Genomic DNA, 22,499 nt, shown 5'->3' with positions numbered 1-22,499 from the left:
GTTGTGGGAGATGCAACTCATACATGCAGATGATTTGGTGATTCTGCTGAAAATGAGGAAGAATTACAGAGAATGATTGGGATTTACTGTAAGTCAGGAGAGAGGATGTGAGGCGAAAGTTGAGAATGGGATAAAGGTAGCATGAAAGAAGGGGGAAGGAGGTAGCGTGAGTGGTATATGGGATAAGAAAATGCCAATCAAGCTAAAAGTCAAGATCTAAAGCACAGTAATAAGACCAGTGTTAGTGTATGAATTGGGAACTTGGGCTTTAAGACGAAAAGCGGAAATAAAGCTTGAGTGAACAAAGATGGGAATGCTGAAGTGGATTATGAGAATATCACTGTTTGAATGGTGGGAGAATCATGACATAAGAAGAATGGCAGGGGTTGTAAAGATGACAGAGATGAAAAAAGTGTCACGACATGATGGTGTGGGCACATATTGAGGATGGATGGTGAGAGGACTTGGGAGGAACCTGTTAGGGGGAGAAGATCAAGAGGGAGGCAGAGAATAAGGTGAAGGATGATATGGAGAAAAGAGGTTTGGTGAAAGAGGATGCCTTTATCTGAAGTCATTGGAGAGGGCGCATCAGGCAACTAACCTCTTAATATAGGGATAACAGTGGGAAAGAAGAAGGTAATAACAGTAGCTATATTCATTTCCAAGTTTCGTCAGTGATTTCCATAAATACCAGTTTAAGCTTCGCTACACACCTGAAGTTTCTTAGTGGTCACAGAATGTAATTTCCCCTTTGCAGTGGTTGCTGGTAATGACAATAGCTCTACTATACAACTGGCTGATGATCATCGGCCGCGCTGTATTCTGGGAGCTCCATAACCTTTGCCCAATTCTGTGGCTCTCTCTCGACTACATCTGTGATGGCATCTACGTCATCGATATGCTCATACGTGCTCATGAAGGTAATGGCAATTTTTGGACCTTCATCACTTATTTGACTTATTTTATTTATTGAGTTTTCACTTATGTTAATTATGGTAAGGATTATATTTCATTCATCATTTTTAAGTTCATGCAAGTAAAGGCATGTTATTTTTTGTTATTACATATACATTCATTCGAGTAATTGTGTTCATCATGGTAAATACAACTATGTGCTCATTAGGGTAAATACAATTGTGTTCATTAGGGTAAATACAATTATGTGCTCACTAGGGTAAATGCAATTGTGTTCATTAGGGTAAATACAATTATGTGCTCATTAGGGTAAATACAATTGTGTGTTCATTAGGGTAAATACAATTATGTGCTCATTTGGGTTAATACAATTATGTGCTCATTAGGGTAAATACAATTGTGTTCATTAGGGTAAATACAATTATGTGCTCATTAGGGTAAATACAATTGTGTGTTCATTAGGGTAAATACAATTATGTGCTCATTAGGGTAAATACAATTATGTGCTTATTAGGGTAAATACAATTATGTGCTCATTAGGGTAAATACAATTATATCCTAGTTAGGGTAAATACAATTGTGTTCATTAGGATGAATACAATTATGTGTTCATTAGAGTAAATACAGTTGTGTTCTTTACGGTAAATACATTAATGTGCTCATTACGGTAAATGCAATGATATGCATCTAATTAGGGTAAATACAAGTGTGTTCATTAGGGTAAAAACAATTATCTGTTAAGTAGGGTAAATGCAATTATATGCCCATTTGGGTAAGTACAATTGTGTGCTCATTATGGTAAATACAATTATGTGTTCATTAAGGTAAATACAATTGTGTTCATTAGAATAAATATAATTGTGTGTTCAGTAGGGTAAATTCCATTATGTGCTCATTAGGGTAAAAACAATTATGTGTTCAGTAGGGGAATTACAGTTATTTGTTCATTAGGGTAAATAGAATCATGTATTCATTAGGGTAAATACAATTATGTGTTCATAAGGGTAAATACAATTATGTGCTCATTAGGGTAAATACAGTTATGTGTTTATTAGGATAAATACAATTACGTGTTCATTAGGGTAAATACAATTGTGTTCATTAGGGTAAATACAATTATGTGCTCATTAGGGTAAATACAATTATGTGTTTATTAGGATAAATACAATTGTGTACTCATTAGGGTAAATACAGTTATGTGCTCATTAGGGTAAATACAGTTATCTGTTTATTAGGATAAATACAATTATGTGTTCATTAGGGTAAATACAATTGTGTTCATTAGGGTAAATACAATTATGTGCTTATTACGGTAAATACAGTTATGTGTTTATTAGGATAAATACAATTATGCGTTCATTGGGGTAAATACAATTGTGTTCATTAGGGTAAATACAATTATGTGCTCATTGGGGTAAATACAATTATGTGTTCATTGGGGTAAATACAATTATGTGCTCATTAGAGTAAATGCAGTTATGTGTTTATTAGGATAAATACAATTATGTGCTCATTAAGGTAAATGCAGTTTTGTTCTCATAAGGGTAAATACAATTATGTGCTCATAAGATAAATACAATTGTGTTCATTAGGGTGAATACAATTATGTGCTCATTAGGATAAGTACAATTATGTGCTCATTATGGTAAATACAGTTGTGTTCATTAGGGTACATACAATTACGTGCTTATTAGAGTAAATACAGTTGTGCCCCTGAGGATGTCATTTGTTATTGATTCATCACGTGTGTTCTTAAGAAGCTAAGGTAATTTGTTAGTTTTTTCATTGCTTCTCATTCATGTGTACTTAAAGGTTAGAACATAATTTTTTATTATATTAGTGACTCATTTCTTGCTATGCACTCGTGGATATCTGTTTTTCCATAGATTCATTACTTATGTACTCATAAAGATAAAAAACAAATGGTGATTCATGACTTATGTACTCGTAAAGGGACTTTTTTAATTCACTCATAATTTGTCTATGAATGTAAATTTATATATTTTTTTTAACTTTATTGATGTATGAGTTTTGTTCTTATGAAAATGATTAGTTTTTTTATTCATACATCATAATTTTACCTTCCCTTGAAGGTTCTGATTTTCATGGGTTACAAAATTCACGTTCTGATGAAATTAGTTCTCGGGGTAGGTGGGCCTTGTTCATAACTCCTTTAACCTGCAAGAAAGTCCATTATTCATCCTCATCATTTTATATGAGTAATTTTAAGATATCAAAGTCAATTTTATATTTACTTAACCTCCTTTGTCTAGATAGAAGTAATGTTGTGTTGAAGGAAACTTGACTTTAAAAATCATAAAGTTTTAGTTTGCAAATTCTATGACCTGAACGTCACAGGCACCAAACACGTAGTCTCCAAAGAATAATATTCTATATTCTACCAATTGTGTCTCTCCCGCAGGTTACCTTGAACAAGGGCTAATGGTGAAAGACCCCGTGAAGCTACGAAAGAATTACGTGAAGTCTTGGAATTTCAGAGTAGATGTATTCTCCATTTTGCCCACCGACCTTGTCTACTTAGCCACCGGTACTAGCTGTGATAAACGTGTTCCCTGCCCCGTCCTTGTCAGGATAAACAGATTGTTTAGGTAAGAGGGAGAAAAGGTCACATCTGTACCTTGAATGGTCAGGAACATGGCTCTATTTAATTGAAGGTGAAAATGTTTTGATGACATGGTAAGAGAAACTCATGGATTATACTATGAAAACTATTTCATTATTATGCAATATTCTAAACGTTTGCTGGATAAAAATGAGTAGAACTTTTTTTCATGCTCTTGATGAAGTACCCTAAAAAGGCAAGAACTTAATTAGCTAATACATTTAGAGAATAGTCCTAACCAGATTAGATGACCTCTGATCTTTGTCTACAGCCTTTTCTCATCGCTATATGGGGTCGCTGATTTGTATAAACCAGCATTCTGTCTCCTGGGCATCCTGTTCTCTTAATCCTTTTTTCCCGATGTCGTTTATTACCTTATCTTTCTATCTGAAATTTGGCCTTCCCCCATCCACCTCCATGACCCTGACCCTTTAGCACACATGATCGTCTCTCCTCATGCCAAACCTCTGAACTGTAGTCGTCCTCTCTAAATTGTTTTTTTGACACTTCTCTCATTTGACTGCCTCTCTAATATACTCATTTCTGATCATGTACTTTCTCGTAACTCCACGCATCTATCGTAACATCCTCATTTCTGCCACTTCTAACTTCCTTTTTTGAGTATTCTATATTGGCGAAGTTTCAGCTCCATACACCAAAGCTGGCCTAACTACATTTTTATAGAACCGTCCTTTTATCTTTTGTGTAATCTTATCACAAAATATTCTCGATGATCTCCAGTTCATATCCAATCACACTGTATCCTGTGGTTAGTTTCTGAGTCCATGCCTCCATTATTCATCACACAGGACCCAAGGTTCTTGAATGTGTTAATATGCTTGATTTTATCCACACCCATTTTGACATCAGCCGGGTTTTTTACTCCTCCTATCTTCAGATATTCTGTCTAGACCCTACTTATCCTTCACATCTCGATCTCAAGAGCTTGTCTCAACATCTCGAGTTTACCTCTTCACCCCTTCTGTAGTTAGATCTACCAAAGCAACACCAGCAAACATCAGACTAAAGGTGACTTCCTCTCTGACACCTGCTGTAATATCATCCATCCCAAGATTAAAGATGTAAGGACTGAGAGTAGAACCTTAATATAAACCAACTCTCACTCTAAACTTCTCTGTTTTACCACAGTGGGTGGTAACTTCTGAATCCATATCCTTAACTACTTTTACATACTTTTCTGAAATCTCTCTCTCTCTCTCTCTCTCTCTCTCTCTCTCTCTCTCTCTCTCTCTCTCTCTCATATATATATATATATATATATATATATATATATATATATACATATCCACACTTGCCTAGGTATCTAATCATATGCCTTCTCCATATCAATAAAAGCCAGATGTAGTTCTCTCTGTCTTTCTGTATATTTTTCCTTTGTTTGCATCAATGCAAATATTGCATCTACTGTACCCTTTCCTGGGTTAAAACCAAATGGTTCTACACTTGATACTATTTAATTTCTTATTCATCCCTCCTTAATTCTTTCAAAGTATGAGATATAAATTTTATCCCTCTATAGATTGAGCAGTCCTATATATCCCCCTATCCTGTATATACAGTATATAGATCTTGATACCATTTCTCCAGCTGTTCAGTATTTATTCTTGATTGTATATATTTTTAGAGGTCCCAGAGTATATCAACACCCTCTCTTCCCAGACATTTCCACACCCCAACTGGTATGCCATCATGTTCAATAATCTTTCTATTTTTCATTTTATCAAGTGCACTTCTTACTTCCTCTCTAGTGATATCCGAGACTGCCGTTACTCGGGGGTTTCCCTCTTCTGTTATTCTGGGATTTGCTTCATTGAATAGCTTCTCAAAATGTTCTTTCCATCTTGCCCTTATACACCTTTCCAATGAAAAAATTTTCCTATTTCAGTCCTTGATCTTCTTGATGTGTTACAGCTCTTTAGTTGCCCTATTTCAGATTTTTGCTATTTTATAGATCATCTTCTGACCTTATGTTTCTAAATTATCATACAACTCATTCATTCTTTCTACCTTTGCTCTAGCTACAGTACTTTTTGCTTCTTCATTTGCAATCTTCCCAGCTACTACATTTTCCACAGAACTATTTTTTTTATACATTAGCCTTCCTTCTCGTTTTCTTTTCATTTTATCTTGCTTAGTTGGGTTCCACCACCAGTTCTCTTTGTTATTGGGTGGTCCTCAACCTAAAGGTTTCCCCAATAATTCTTCAGCCGTTCTCAATATCATTGTGCTATTTTCTACCCACCAGATGTTCACATCGTCTATTAATTATGATGTGCTTGACTGCTTCCTTAAATCTTTCTCTCATTTCTTGATCTTTTAGCCTCCACCATTTTATCTTGGGCTGCACCCTACCCTAATCTTCCTTTGTGGCACCCTCTGTTCCAAATAATCTGACATGAGGGCTGACAGTTTCACCCTTTACGATTTTGCAATGCAGTACTACCAGATGGTTCGTTTTACACAGCAGATAACTTATTTGAGTTGTGAAGACAAGGAATGACAGACAACTGAGTACTGACTAATTTATTGCTTTAGCAAGCAAACTACGTAAAGACATGCGGACGGCAGTGTAGCACCTTGGGTTGAGGAACCAGCCTCTATGAGGAACCGACTTCTGCACATGCACTGAGTCAGACTTGACAGAAAATTTTGTTTCTTACAAATATATGAATCATAACTTGAAAGTACATGAAACATTGACATACATGATAAATATATTGGCGAGAAGGCCGGAGAATTCTGCATAAGATTATACATAAAAACCTGAGAATAAATATGGGTATTAAATAACTTATGAAAGATATGTTAATTGACAATGAAAACATTGTGAAAGGCAATGTCTTTACAAGTACTCCCCACCCCAGAAATTTACAATGAAACATTTGAGCTTTGGTGTTCTAATCTTAATACCTCCATGGAAGCCAAAGACGACCCCTTGTTCTTGAAACAAGGGGTTGTAGATAACCTTTGATATAACTAGTATTTAACATTTTTTTTAATCAGTGCTAGGAATAATACCACTGGGAATAATTGCCCATGTGGGAAAATTGTCACTTGGAACATTCCCCATGTATAAACCTTGCCCCTGGATACACTGCCCATGTACTTTCGGGTCTTCTTTTCAAGCATAGTTATAACCGTATTTATGACTGTGAGGATAGAAAAAAGACAATATAAGATTTATTTGAAAAGCATAACCATATTTATAAATTAAATCTATATGATGATTAATTTAAAAGGTATTTCAATATTTAGAAGTTGATTTCATTTGAAAAAAAGTATAACGAATGTTTGTTAAAAAAAATCATTAGATATTTGGATATTTAATTGAAATATGTACAGGTTATATGCAATAGACTTCAAATACAACATTTTATCACTGGCATTTCCCTACTTGTCAATAATACACTTTACTTGTGTGTTGTTGTCACTATATTTTTTATTTTTAGGGAAAGGGTCACTGCGTCCAAACTGAACATGCTTAGATAAAGTTAAGTTTTCCTCCTTTTTTGATATTATGATTAGTTTCCAAAGGTTGGGGTCAGAATTACTCACCCATTCAGGTTAACATATGATACTTTAATTAATAGTGAAACAAATTTGCTATAAGAAATGGACAAGTGATGGCTAGTTAGGTATTTTTCTCTATGTGTTTAATTGGGGTTGGGTCATAAGATATTGGTCCATTAAAATTTGAAGTCTATATTTCTCTAAGTCCATAAGTTATTTTGTTAGAACAGCAAGGGGAAAACTTTACTAATAAAAAAATGGGGTTATATATAGAAAAATCCTGGTTTTCTTTGAAAATTACCTTTATTTCTGTCGCAAATAAATAGTTAATAAGATATACCCTGATACAGTATATCCTACGGTAATAGGGGCCAACCAGTGGGAACCGTGGGTTTTAGGTGAGGAAATTTTACTGATGAATCAATGAATAATGGTAAAACTAACGTTTTCTGCTGTATACATTATTCTCTGGGATGCATAATAAATTCACGAAAAATTACACAAAATATGGAGATTTTTTTTCTCTGAAATATTTGTTTACCTTTTACAAGTCGGACATATCTGCTCCCGTTTGTGCATAGTTTGTTGAGCGACAATGACTTTATACATCTTGTGCACAAGGCATCCTTCCCCTCTCTATCTACCAATAGAATTACTCCTATTTGTTCATTTGTAAGTAGCTCCTCCTCTTTCCTTCCCCTACCATGTGACGAAGTTTACCATATTTGGGCATGCATGTATGCTTCAGAATGACGTAGGCAGTTCTGTGACACACCAGGTTTTCTTTGGACAAATCCTCAGTTCCTTTGTAGCTGTGTTACATATTGGGTGTGTGTTATGGAGCCCAATGTAACAAAGTGTAATGGCTGCCATTATGGCTCTTTTTGGGCTCGAGCCATGTCGTCCTGATGAAAGTTCCTCAATGGTAGCTTCTAATTGAGATATTTCTGTGAGTGATATACCAGAGAAATTTTACCTTTGTGGTATCACGGAGTTCTAACCTCCAGAGCGAATATCCTGAGAGATATCATGTATAAATCAGGGATGTGTTGATATCAAGCCATGGTCATCCTTCCCCCAATAGAGTTAACCTTGTCTCGAAGGATAAGGGATAGGGTAGGATACGTGGGCGGAAGACCAGTTAAAACTCACGATCTCAATGTGCTACAACTAACATGTTTCCTGTTGAACCATTCCTTTTTCCAGACGCCATCTTTGACGGTTGCTTGGAGTTTTTCTGCTTGTTTTTCTTGTTTTCCTTTTCTTGTGTGTTGGAGAATTTCGCCTCTCTAGCCTGTTTTTTTTTTTCGATTTTCATGCTTTTACTGTTCTGTGGCTGGCATGTGGTTGGCGCTATTGTATCATGTTTCCAAATTCCTCAGAAATGCTAAGTTATTTAGTCATATTATTGTAGAAATATGTCTTACATTATTCTTTTACAGTGTGGTATGATTATGGGTATCCCAGCCCCCTTTATGGTGTTTATTGTGTTTTTTTTATCAGCATCGACTTGGGCAGGCTAGCTCCACCGTAGTCGGCGGCCATGCCTGGTAAATTTTCACTTGTGTACCATCCCCTTCTTTCACTTAACCTTACTGGTTTTGTGAGGCTGTGCATCCTCCCATGCTGTTGACTCGTCTCAGCAGGGAGCTGCGGTCTTGAAGGTCCCTCTGGTAGCTGGATAGTGTTTTACAGTTGTCCTAGGGTGACTGTTTTCACTTTCCACTTAGCCTATATATTTGGCAAGGCGGCACAGGTCTTGGGAACTTGTCCCCTGTTTCTACTTCTTGTTTATCCATTGGAATGCATAACCCCTTTTCAAATGCTGACAGGTAGACCCTCTTGTGCTGCCTTACCCATTCTCAGGCTTCCCTCTTGGTTTTTGGTGGGCTATGGCTGGTTGTGAGGACTTGTCCTCTGCACCCTATCCCTGCAGACCTTTTAGAACACTATTCCTGTTCTAATATGGCAGTTAGGCCTTCTAAGTCTCCCATCACCACCCTTTTCCCTTCTTCTTGTGCCTGCTAGTGTGTCTACCTGCTGTGGAACTTTTTTTCCCATCCCAGACTAGTCCCTTGGCGGATGAAGTACTCTTCGTCGCCATCCTTAGACAGGATAGCTTGTAGGCTATTTATCCTAGCCCTAGGTGGGCGAGATTTTTTTCTTCCCTGGACTAAATTTTTCTGCCGCCTTAGGGACCACTCTTGGGTGCTTTCTCTGCCACTTCCTCTTATTGCTAATGTCATAACCTGACTGTATCGTGAACAACAGTTCCTCTTATCTAGTCATCTTACCATAGCTGTTGAGTTTTTCCCTCACCCACTAGTAGGCTAGGCTTGCCTGCACAGTTCTACCTATGGCCTAACCCTATCTAGGGGAATAGTTGGTTCCCCTTGGGGTTCTTTGCCGCCATGGCAGTTGCCTGTTCTGTGTCTGCAGCTTCCCATCCTGTGCTATGTTCCTCTTACTGCGGAGTCCTGACTCCCTGGCATGGTTAGCCTATCTTGGCAGAAGTGTCTCCTTCTGCCTGCTTCCGGTCTTGTCAGCTTTAGTCCTTCTAGCATTGGCTGTGTGTTGACTATGGGGCAATTCCTCTGTTGCCTTAGCTGCAGCCTTAGACTGGTCATCTGTTCCTCCTATCCTCCTCCATATCTAAGGAACATTGTCCTCTGAGGTTGTTCGATTGGATCCCGCCTGGTTGTCAGGACACCCTTTGAATTTCCAATGCTTAGCGTCCTGGCTATCTTATACAGGTGTTGGCAGGTTCCCTTCTTAGCTGCCTTTCATTCCTGTACCTCTCCCCCTGAGTATGGACCCTTCCCTATTGGATTGTCCACACTCTTCCAGTCAACTTGATAATGACTGCCGCTTTGTGTTGACATGTTTGGGGGTGTTGAAAGGTCAGTTTTTATCTTGGCTGCTAGAAATAGTTGCCACCTTAACCCAGCTACTGCTGCTTTGGGGGCAGTCGTTACTGGCTTAGGCAGTATGATAAGGGAACTTGCCCTCTTAGGTTGTCCAATGGAATGACTCTGGAGGTCCTGGTGTACCTTTGATTTGAATCTTTCCTCCATATTCCTACCACATTGTCACTGATAGTTTGTTTCATAAATCTTCAATGATTTCTGACCTGTTTGGCATGAGTCTTATTATCTTAATCTCAACCCATGTTTTAGCTGGTAGATTTAATTGTGTTAAGATTAATCTTAACATTTTTTCATGTATAAAATTCATTATGTAGAATTACCCTTAAGAAGAAAATTTTTTAATGATGTGTACTCATTGAAATATTTTCTTTACAGGTTGCTAATGAAATTGAGTGCTCAACAGTCACCTGCACCAGGCGGGTCAAGTGGCCTGGTAGCCACAAGACTTGCCAGGAACATGCAGACTGTCATGTTTCCAAGGGGTCAGTTGTGCTCTGGGAACCTACTAACGGTTAGGTTTGCAAAGACCTCCTTCATATCTGCCTCCACGCCACTGACGTCTCCTTGGACGTGCAAGAATGCAGTCAGAAGGAGCTTCGTCATTGGGTCAGAGGCTTCCAGAAGAGCTCTCAACAAAGTGCACCTTGCCTTCCTTCTATGGAACTGAAGGACCTCCTCTTTCCCAAGACCGAGGTGACCGCTGTTTTTGGTCACCATTTTCTGACGGTTCAAATCCCGCCAGTATAGTAGAACATGCGGATGATGAAGTTTGGGACGCTCTGCAAGTCATGAGCCTGGACGCCGACAACATGTCAACAGCTTCTTTTGTGTCATCAGAAAGGGAGAGGATGTTGCTGACTAAGGAATACTCTGAGGAGTTATTGGATGTACCTCGGGTGAGTACAGTTCCCATGCTTCTTTAGCTTGTTTCCCCATCTCTGCTGCTCAGTCCCCAGCTTCTACCTCTACACCTGTTCCTACGATAGACAAACCTTCGTTTCCGAGTCAAATGTAATTTATGGCGCCCATGAAAGCTTTCATGGAAAACTTAACCACCAGACATGAACGTTCTCAAGCGGACCTCATGGTGAGGAGAGAAGCTTTACAAGAGGCACCTGCTTCTAAGGCTCCCCCAGCATCGAGCCTACCAGAATGCACAGCAAAGAACCCTTGGCGTTATGCTGAGCATATGGCCTTTAGTGAAGGGTACCTCCACATTGGAGAGGGTTTGGGTTCCAAGCCAGTCTCGGTCTTGGAATTCTTCCCCTTGATCGATAGTTATCCCTACTGCTATGTAAGGCTTAACTTAGAAGTGTCCATTAAGGATAATATGATCCCTAAGGAAACAATCATCCTGGACCATAGTAAGGCTCGGTCTCTTTTGGTTAAAGAGCTGAAGACGGCCGAATTCACTAATACCCAACTTTCTGCTTTTGGCAGGAAGCAGGCCACTTTTGTAGCCCCCAAGGATACTGTCTTCCCTTCTGCCTATAAAAGCTTAGAGGCTGTAAAGAAAGCAGTAGTGGAGGGTAGACCATTGCCAGTGCCAGAGGAGGGCAAACCTTTCTCCCTAACCCTTCCTTATGATTTGGACAGTTGGGAGGATGTCCAACATACCTTTACTGTTGGAAAGCTAGATAAAGACATCGGAAGGAAGCAATTTAATGAGAAACGGCGTAGAATTCTTGAATCCCTTTTAAGGAAAGAATTGGAACTAAAGAGAGACTATCTGCCTCTTTATCCTTCCAATCTTATCTAGAGATGCTTAATGGAAACTATTCCAAATCTGACCTCTTCCTTGTCTTGGTGAAGACTCACCTAACCCTGTTTCATAGAGATCTCCATGCTTCCTTTATAGCCTGAAGAGCATTTAGAGAACACGGCCTAACCACTGCCACGATCAGGCATGAACCTAGTTAGTTAGTTGACTCCAATATCTGGGGGAAAGACCCCTTCCCCAAGAAATTGGTTAAGGAAGTCAGAGAAAAAGCAGCTCAGAAGAATAAAAGCCTTGTAGAAAAGTGGGGTATGTCCTCTTAACGGAAAATTATCCCCAGTGAAGAACTTCAACCCAAGGTCAAGAAGCCCAGACATCACTTTAGGGGAAGGAAATCCTTTCCCATCGCGACGTTGCCGCCATCCCTCAGACTGTATACATGGCACCAGTAGCAGGGAAAGGTCTAGAGAAGTCTGTCAATCTAGAGGCCGAAGAAGTAGAGGCCAGGCGGTTAAAGAGGCAGGTCCTTCACACCAAGAATGAGGAGCTCCCGGTAGGGGGACGACTTCACTTGTTCAGTGATCGATAGGAGTTCGATCCTTGGGCTCACGGCATAGTCTCAAAAGGACTATGCTGGAAATGGAGACGGAAACCACTTCAGTTCAAGAGGTTCTTCCAACCCACAACCCCATTTTTGGAGGATTATGTACAGGATCTTCTCTGGAAGGGAGACATCCGTTTCACAAAATCCATGAACTTTCAAGGGCAGCTATTCTGCGTGCCTAATAAAGATTCAAACACTTCGAACCATTCTGGACTTGTCCCCACTGAAGAAATCTATTCTGAATGACAAGTTCCAGATGCTGACTATCTCGTAAATAGGGACCCTACTACCCTAGGGTGCCTACACTGTCTCCATAGATCTTACAGACACGTATTGGCATCTTCCGATAGGTCGGCACTTCTCCCCCTATCTTTGTTTTAGGCTGGCAAGAAAGCCTATTCCTTTTGGGCTCAATATAGCTCCAAAGAGTTTCACGAAGCTAGTCTAGGCTATTGTCCAACAATTATAGAACAGAGGCCTCCAGGTGATAGTGTACCTGGACGGCTAGCTAGTCTGGGCTGCAACGAAGTTTGAATGTCTTCGGACATCCCAAGAAGTCATGAAATTCCTACAGTCTGTGGGATTTCAAATCAATATCAAAAAGTCCAGGCAGTCTCCGGCTCAGGAATTCCTGTGGCTAAGATTTCATTGAAATCTAAAGTCACACACCATCTCTCTACCTCAAGGCAAGAGAAAGGAAATCGAAACTCTGTCAAGTGCCTACTTCTTTCAAGAGTACTCACCAGGGGGTAACAGGAGAGAGTCCTGGGTTCACTGCAATTCGCTGCCGCGACAGATCCAATCTTAAAAACAAGACTCAAAGATACCAGCAGAGTCTGTAGAAAAAAGCATCAAATGCTCGGAGAGATATCTTTGCCCAATACCCTGATCTTACTGCGAAAGCAGCTCAAGCCGTGGTCCATTGCCAAGAGTTTATAGACAGACATCCCTCAGCAGTATCCTGCTCCTTCCGTGACTATTCACACGGTCGCCTCTGAACAAGCTTGGGGTGGACACTCCCCTTCCAAGAAAGCACAGGGTCAGTGGTCAACCACATTTCAGAAATTTCACATCAATATTCAGGAAGTTATGGGAGAGTTTCTGACTCTGAAGTGACGGAACCCAAAGATGAAATCACACATCAAATTAGTCATCAACAACAGGACGATAGTCCACTGTGTCGCCATACAGGGATCCAGTTCTCCTCACATCAACTGTGTAATCCTAGCCATTCTCATTTTAGCAAAGCGGAGTAATTGGCATCTCTCAGCAGTTCACCACGAAGGGGTTCGCTTTGTGAGGGCGGATGCCCTGTCAGGATCCAAACCTCTGGAAACAGAATGGTCTCTGGATGCAAAATCATTCCGTTTCATTTTAGAGCAAGTATCAAAACTGCAAATCGATCTCTTTGGGATGAGCTTCAACAAGAAGCTTCCCCTGTATGTAGCACCAAACTTAGATCTGGAAGCAACAGGATCAGATGCGATGTCTCTGGATTGTTATCAGTGATCTCACATCTACCTATTTCCATCATTCAACCTCCTAATGAAAGCCCAGAGCAAACTACGGACTTTCAAGGGAACAGCAGCTCTAGTGGCTCCCAACTTGCCCAAGAGCAATTGGTGTCCTCTAGTTCTGGAACTCAAACCTCTCCACGTCCCTCAACCATCTCCAGTGCTGTCCCAGTATGTTCAACAGGAGACTGTCTTTGCTTCTTCTTGGATAGTGAAAACCCTTCAGCACATGATTTCCTCGCCCTTGCGGCTCAAACAAAGTTTGGAGTTGCAAAGGAGAGAATTGACTTCATAGAAGAGTACAAGTCCAACACCAGGAAACGAAAATATTTGTCTTCCTGGAAAAAATGGGTTGCATTCATAAAAAGCCATCAGCCTTCCTCTATTTCTACGGAATTCTGTATTTCTTTCTTTATCTCATTGCATGATCAAGGTGTGGCCTTTCCAACTATTGCCTCATGTAAGTCGGCACTAACTAGACCAATTTCTTATGTTTTTGATATTGAACTCAATAGCAAGCTGTTCAATAACATCCCGAAGGCTTATACTAAACTGAAACCTAATGCTCCTCCCAAGGCTATTTCATGGTCGTTGGATTAAGTCCTGCACTTTGCCTCTTAGATAGATAATGCCTCTACTTCTCTTAGGGATCTTACTCAAAAGTCTATCATTTTGCTTGCTATGGCTTCTGGGGTTAGAGTCAGTGAGATTGTGGCCCTTTCGGAATCGGGGGAGGTAAATCCTTACCAAGATCCTACATTCTTGGCAAAAAACACTGGTTGTTCCACTGCAGGAGGACCCTTCTTTGTCCCCCTTAGAGTGCTTTAAGGCCTAACTGTTCAAGAGCCGGCCCTTTAAAGGCTGTCAACTTTTCAAAGGGGAGACAACAGGATCCAATCTTTTTTTCTGAAACAGCTAAGAACCATCCTCACCTATTTCATCAGAAGGGCTGATCCTGAAAGTATTTCCTCGGGTCATGAACCTAGAAAAGTTGCCTTTTCCTTAATTTTTTTTCAATCTATGTCCTTTGCAGGGTTACAGGCTTAAACAGGATGGAAATCTTCAAGAGTGTTCTTCAAACATTACTTATATCAGTTGGAAGGGATTAAACACTTCGTAGTGGCCGCTGGTAGTGTGATTAAACCAGCTTCTTAAGTGTTGCGCAGGGACTTTTATGGACTGTATAGTTGGAACTTCTCAGTCTACATTTTGCAAAGGGATTAGTGTTCTTCTTTTAAATGTACTATTTAATATTGTATAGAGTCAAAGGTAATATTTTCCTTATATGTCATGAGTTTTACTATTTTACTACTCTGTTACATAATTTTGTGGTCGGAAAACATCGGTTTTCTGTATTTATTTACTGTATATAATGTTGCATTGCCACTGTTACATGTATGCTTTTCCTTTCATTGGACCTACTATATATAATAAAAGTAGAATACTTCAATTTTTAACCCTCCTTTTATAGACTTCAGTCTATAAAAGGAGTGGGACTGTGCTATTGATTTCCTTTGCTCCTACTTTTTACAAACATTTCACTTACTCTCATAGTTTGGTACCATAGTTACCAATGCTAAAGGAAGTATGGTTTCATATATGGGGGTTTAAAGGGCTAAAACTCTTCGGGCCGCAACTGAGAATAATAATTCTCTGGTACACTTTCGATAGGACGTCATGGCTCAAGCCAATAAAACGGATTTTGACATAGGAAAAATGTATTTTTAGGGGAGATAGCCATGTCGTCCTGATGGCCCACCCGTTACTTTTCCTCCCCCCCCCCAATTCTCAGTGTGTACCTCGCGTCATGCAATGGCTACTCCTGGAATAGTTGAACAGGAAACCTGTTAGTTGTAGCACATTGAGATCGGGAGTTGTAACGGCTCTCTTGCCCACGTATCATACCCTATCCCTTATCCTTCGAGACAAGGTTAACTCTATTCGGGGAAGGATAACCATTGCTTGTTATTAACACGCCTATGATTTATACACAACATCTCTCGGGATATTCGCTCCGGAGGTTAGAACTCCGTGATACCTCTAAGGTAAAATTTCTCTGGTATATCACCCGCAGAAATAGAACCTGCCATTGAGGAACTTCCATAAGGATGACATGGCTATCTCACCCAAGAATAGATTTTTCCTATGTCAAAATCCGTTTTTTTATGTTTTATCCAAGTTTTATGGTGAGTATCACGCTACTCCTGGTGTAGTGAATAATTTTTTAAAAGCTCATTGTGTTACCCCTCAAAGGTTAAAATGTCCCAAGTGTGATTCTGTTAAGGATTTGTTTGTGACTCACTTTATCCATAACGTAACGATTTTTTTGTGATTTACTTTTAGTTTGTGCCCTGGGAAGGGGGTCTGGGAGCTTGCTCCTTGTTAGGTCTTTGACCTGGAAACTACTAGGTTAGGTTAGGTGGGTTTATTAGGTTCTGTGGCCTTTTACAAATCTCGCAAGTGTTAAATGATAATATTTTTTTCCTGTTTTTGCACACCCAAAGTCCCAGGTTCCCACCTGTGTCCGTCCGGAAGGGGATGGATCCATATCGGTATGGCGGCTTATTTGCAGTGGAAATAAAGGCCAAATTCGTTGAAAGCACACTATTTATCGTAGAAATGCTGTTTTCCAATGGCGTAGCTAAGGGTGGGCATGGGTGGGCTCGTACCCACCCATGAGAATCCTGTGCCCACCTAGGTGCCCACCCACTGGCCACGGTCTCACTAAGGCATCTCCATTGACGAAATATGTTCAAGTATGATAAATGTTTTCCCCAGCAGGAATTTGCCGCATGATTTTAAAATTCTGAGAAGTGATAGCATAATATTCATAGAGTAATAAAGTGTTATCATTAGTGCATTTATCTCATTGCAATACGTTTACTTTTTAGAGATAGATATTCAATTTCATTTTGCGTGATTGTTTTTATATCCGGAATGAAGAAGAAATGCTAGTGAATATTTGCTTTTGTGTAAAATATTTACACACAAATATATATGTATATATATATACACACACACACACACATATATATATATATATATATATATATATATATATATATATATATATATAAATGTGTGTATACCGCATGTATACAATGCATATGTAAGTGTGTGGTATTATATAAAGACACATGAATATGTTTATATATATATATATATATATATATATATATATATATATATATATATATATATATATATACATATACATATATATATATATACATATACATATACATATACATATATATATATATATATATATATATATATATATATATATATATATAACAGTTGGAGATGGTGGGGAAGGATTGGACTGGATTGGTGATAAGAAATCAGCAGACCTAAGGTATGTTGATGGCGCTGTCCTTATTAGCAGAACACCACAAGATTTGTAATGGTTTCTTACCAGAATGCATGAAATATCACACGCAGTAGAAGAGAGACAGAGATGATCAGAACGGAGTATGCAACGGAAGATGAAATATCATTGGAAGGAGAAATGATTAATGTTGTAGAATCATTTAAGTATCTAGGAACTATGATCTTCAATACAGGGTCTTTAGAATTAGAGTTTAGTGAAAGATTGAAAAATCAGACAATGGCTAGACTGAGTAAAATTTGGAAATTAAATCGCCTGATATTTCATGTAAAAATCCGACTATACGTCAGTTTTGTGAGATCTGTGTTACTGTACAGACATAAGTTCTGATATGACAATGAAACATTCTCCAATAGATTTAGTAGATTTGAGAACAAAGCCATCAGAAGGATATTGGGAGTTAAATGGCAGGACAAGATTAGAAATTAAACTATAAGATATATTACTCGAGTGCAATATGTGGATGAGATCATGATGAGGGGTAGATGTTGATGATTTGGTCATGCTCTTCGCACTCCCCAAGAGAGATTAGTTTACCAAACGTTTAGCTGGACTTCACAAGGCACGAGAAGAGTTGAAGGACCCAGACCTATTTGGCTGAGGACTATGAAGCTGAAATAGGAGATGGTGAATAGAGATATATTGAATTGAAAGTTCAAGATAGAGACGACTGGTGAAATCTAACCGAGGCCCTTTTCGTCTATAGGTGTAAGAGATGATGATGATGATGATGATATACATAAATATATATATATATATATATATATATATATATATATATATATATGTATATATATATATATATATATATATATATATATATACATATATATATATATGTATATATTTGTATATATATATATATATATATATATATATATATATATATTCATACATATAATATATATATATATATGTGTGTGTGTGTTTGTATCAACATAATCATCCTTCGTCATTGGTCCACTACAGAACAAAGGCATCAGGCATGCCCTTCCACTCACCTTTGTTTATGGTCTTCCTATTTTGTTTTATTGCATGAACATGTTATATGGACTCTTAGGAACACCATATCCAAAATGGGACAAATTTGGCCATTTTGAAGTTGTGAAAATCACACTTTTAACGTTTTCGGAGGGTACATTTTTCCATATTTTCCCGTTTTTCTCCAAAACAGTTCATCGTACGGGTAAGAGGTATTGGTACAAAAACGATCGAAAATTAAATTCTACACATGTTTGTCTCCATAGGTATTTACCATAAAATGGAAAGTCTTTGCACAAACAAGCCCGGAATTGGAATACACCCATTTTGGAGACACTGAAAAAATCGACTTTGTACTCACATTTACCTAAATATCTCCTTAACTACTAACTTTACGGTAAAATATCATAGAATTGTTCCTTTAGAGTGAAGATTTTTCTTTATTTTGACGTATTTACATTTCATTATATCTTGATATTTTTGCAAAAGAATCACACACATGCAAAAATAGACACAATTTTAATTCATGGAAAACAGATGAAAATAGAAGGTTCAGTAAAACAAATTGCTATAGTTTATTCTATGCACGAATGTGTCATTTGGACTCTTTGGAACACCACAGTAAATAATATGACAAATTCGGCCATTTTGAATTTGAGCAATTCCATATTCAAAATGGCGACCGTTCTCAGTTTGAACTGAAGTATCTTTTCAAATTTCCCGAGGTAGCCATTTAGGAAAAGCATCCTTCCACTTCTTACCAATGGTTGACTTGGATCCAAACAATTTAAGCTGTATCTTTACTACCCTGATGTTTGTAAATGACGAGTGCATGAAATACAACATATCGCCTGTCATCACATTTGATCAACCCTTGTGGCTCAAGGCAAGGCATATCATCAGCCATGAAAACCAACTCAAACATATTGTTCTCATCCTCGGGCCATTCCATACCTTAATGAGCTTCCTGGGCACTATGGGTCACATCATGAAAGATAATCGACTGAGAACACAACTGGAGCTTGTGTATGGGCCCAACACTGTCAACCATATGCTGGCTGGAAAGGCATATGAGCGAGCAGTACGTGGCCACTTCTTAGTTGATGCTGCTTTGAATGTATCAGTGGTCAAGAAAGCATCAGATCATGAGGCCACTCAGAATTCAATAGATGGAGCATTACAGAAGTTTGACAAAGTTCTTCGATCAATAGAAACAGAAGTGGAAGCTAAAGACCAGGACATATTGACAGTTGAAGAGAGGCTCAGAAATATTCAGGATCAGCTACAACAGAGCCCAAATGGATAATTATGGGTTCAGTACATGGAGATGATGGATATCCTGCGATCTGCACTCAGAGGTCAAAGAACCAGCCAGACAACATTGTACTTCAGGGCACTACAAAGAATGCTTCCTCTTTTGCTGCCTCTGGACACAAAATTACACAAAATCAGCACATCTATTCCTCCAGGACATGGTGGACCTACAGAAAACGAATGAGAAACTCTATGACCAACTTATTGAGTCTGGTTTGTTCTTCATTAGGAGATCGGACAGATACTGGGCTGGGTTAGCACCAGATCTTGTTATTGAGCAGGTGTTAATGAAATCCATAAAGTCAACAGGAGGCTTAACACATGGACGAGGTATGGATGAAATTCAACAAGCAAGATAGTTACAAGCCATGCCAGTCTTTGCTCAGATAAGTAATGAAGTAAAGAGTGTCCAGGAGAAGACTGGCACTGAAAGAAACAAAGACTTGACTGAATCCAGAAGGATAAGAGATCAGGAGGATACTTCAAAGATTTTCCAGTACCTAGAACAAAATAGTCCTTTCACAGAAAATGAGTATTTGTACAACATTATTTCAGGATTATCCGCACCACAGTCAAATGCTCAGTTTGCCAAAGATTTTGGGAACAATATAATCAAAATGATGGAAGACCAAAATGCAGCAAACTGTATCTTCAGAAAGAAACACCAAATCAAGACAATGAGTCAGAAGATAGTAACAGATGGAGTTGAAGTGCAGGTAGATCCTCAATCTCTATTTCAGCGGTTACTTGTGATAGCCAGTAATGCTGAAATCAGCTTAAGTGAAATAATGAGGTTTGAGCTCTCTGTATATCCACCATCACTGTTCACAAGCAATGGACTTCCTTGAAGTGCCACCAAATCTCAGGTTGCAGATGCCATATCAAAATCCACTATAAGTCAAGCTGAGTCAATCCCTGATGCTGAATGTTCTGTTTTTGATGGTGGATCCTTGCTTCAACGCATCAAATGGACTGCAGGAGAAACATATGAAGATATTGCATCCAAATATGTTGTTCTTGTCAAGAGAAATAGCTATCCTATTGTTGTCCTCGATGGATATAGCAATACTGCATCGTCAAAATATGTGACTCATCAAAAGCGTGCTAGGGGCTTAAATGTTGCCCCAGATGTTCACTTGACACGCACTAAAGTCTTTACCTTTGGAACTAAGGAGGCATTTCTAGCAAACCATAAAAACAAACAGAGATTTATCAACTTTCTGTGTGAAACTCTGAAGGAACATGGTGTATCTACAAAGCATGCAGAGGGAGATGCAGATTTTCTAATAGTGCCAGAGGCAGTTAACATGGCAGTTAGCAAGGTAACATACGTTATAGCAGAGGATACTGACATTTTGGTGCTTCTCTGTCATCACATGAAGTCTACCAGTCAGCCCCTGTTCATGGTATCACAGAAATCCAATATGAAGCATCCCATTTGGAACATCGGAGAAATTAGTGGACGACTCGGTGAAGAATGCTGCAGGTGTTTGCCATTTATGCATGCTCTGTGTGGATGTGACACCATGTCAAGGTTAAACAAAATAGGAAAGGGTGCTGTACTGAAAAAACAAAGTGTTCTCTGCGAGTGTGCTGTGCCATTCTTGTCTCCCAGCTCAACTCACGAGGAAATAAAAATAGCAGGAGAACGAACAATTATTCAGATGTACAGCTCTAGCAGTGATTGTGCAACTCTTGATGACCTGAGAAAGAAAAAGTTTCAGGGCAAAGTCATCAAGAGCTTGAGAAGTGTCGATGTGAAAGACCTGCCACCTACTAGTGATGCAGCAAAATATCACTCTTTCCGGGTTTATTATCAAACACAATTCTGGCTAGGTAACAGTGATATTAAACCTGACGATTGGGGCTGGAAGAGAAATGGAAGAAACTTAATTCCTTGCACGATGGACAACAGCCCTGCGCCTGATGCCTTGCTGAGAGTAATCAGATGCAAATGCAAAGGCTTTTGTGACACTCAGCACTGCTCATGCAAAAAACACAGGTTATATTGTACAGATTTTTGTGAGGAGTGTCAAACTAGCACTTGTGTTAACATATTAATAGACGAAGACACTTAACATGATTAATTTAGTTTGTGCATATATTTTGAGCAACAATGATTGTATTTTTTTATTTCTGTTATTTTCAAACACCGTCAAGAGCTAATCAATAATTTGATCGTTTTTCATTTTAGTTAATCTTGCGTATATTACAACCATTGTAAAACCCAAGAAAATTGCAAAGGTAATTTTCTTCTTGAAATATTAAGTGCAGCCTTCATTTCAACCAGGGGCCCACAGAGGTCACGGGTGAAAACTGATGTCTGCAGTAAATTCCTGGAGACCATGCTTTTTTGAGTAATATATATATATATATATATATATATATATATATATATATATATATATATATATATTTAAAAGTGGAAATTTTAGAGGATACTTCCATTCACACAATGAGAACGGCCGCCATTTTTAATACGGAATTACGCAAACTCAAAATGGCCGAATATGTCAAGTTATTTACTGTGGTATTCCAAAGAGTCCAAATGATACATTCGTGCATAGAATAAGCTATTGCAATTTGTTTTACTGAACTTTCTATTTTCATCTGTTTTCCATGAATTAAAATTGTGTCTATTTGTGTGTGTGTGTGTTTCTTTTGCAAAATATCAAGATATGATGGAAAGAAATTACGTCAAAATAAAGAAAAATCTTCACTCTAAAGGAGCAATTCTGTGACATTTTACCGTAAATTTAGTAGTTTAAGAGATATTTAGGAAAATGTGAGTACAAAGTCGATTTTTTGTTTCTCCAAAATGTGTGAATGCCAATTCCGGGCTTGTTTGCGCAAAAACTTTCAATTTTAGGGTAAATACCTATGGAGACAAACATGTGCAGAATTTAATTTTCTATCTTTTTTGTACCAATACCTCTTACCCGTACGATGAACCGTTTTCGAGAAAAACGGGAAAATACGGAA

The 22,499-nt window shown here is 38.6% G+C and overlaps 1 protein-coding gene across 1 annotated transcript in view; it reads left to right on the top strand.

The window, feature by feature from the left end:
- The window catches only part of LOC137658240 (cyclic nucleotide-gated cation channel subunit A-like), a 319,691-nt gene that overhangs the window by 206,592 nt on the left and 90,600 nt on the right, over positions 1-22,499 (top strand). Inside the window, 2 exon segments of the mRNA XM_068392921.1 lie at positions 758-920; positions 3,338-3,524. Of these exon segments, the coding sequence (XP_068249022.1) occupies positions 758-920; positions 3,338-3,524 (350 nt within the window).

The sequence above is a fragment of the Palaemon carinicauda genome, chromosome 19, assembly GCF_036898095.1.
Source record: "Palaemon carinicauda isolate YSFRI2023 chromosome 19, ASM3689809v2, whole genome shotgun sequence".
Classification (NCBI taxonomy): domain Eukaryota; kingdom Metazoa; phylum Arthropoda; class Malacostraca; order Decapoda; family Palaemonidae; genus Palaemon; species Palaemon carinicauda.
Note: the sequence above shows the minus strand (reverse complement) of the source record. Positions and strands in the feature narration are given on the sequence as shown.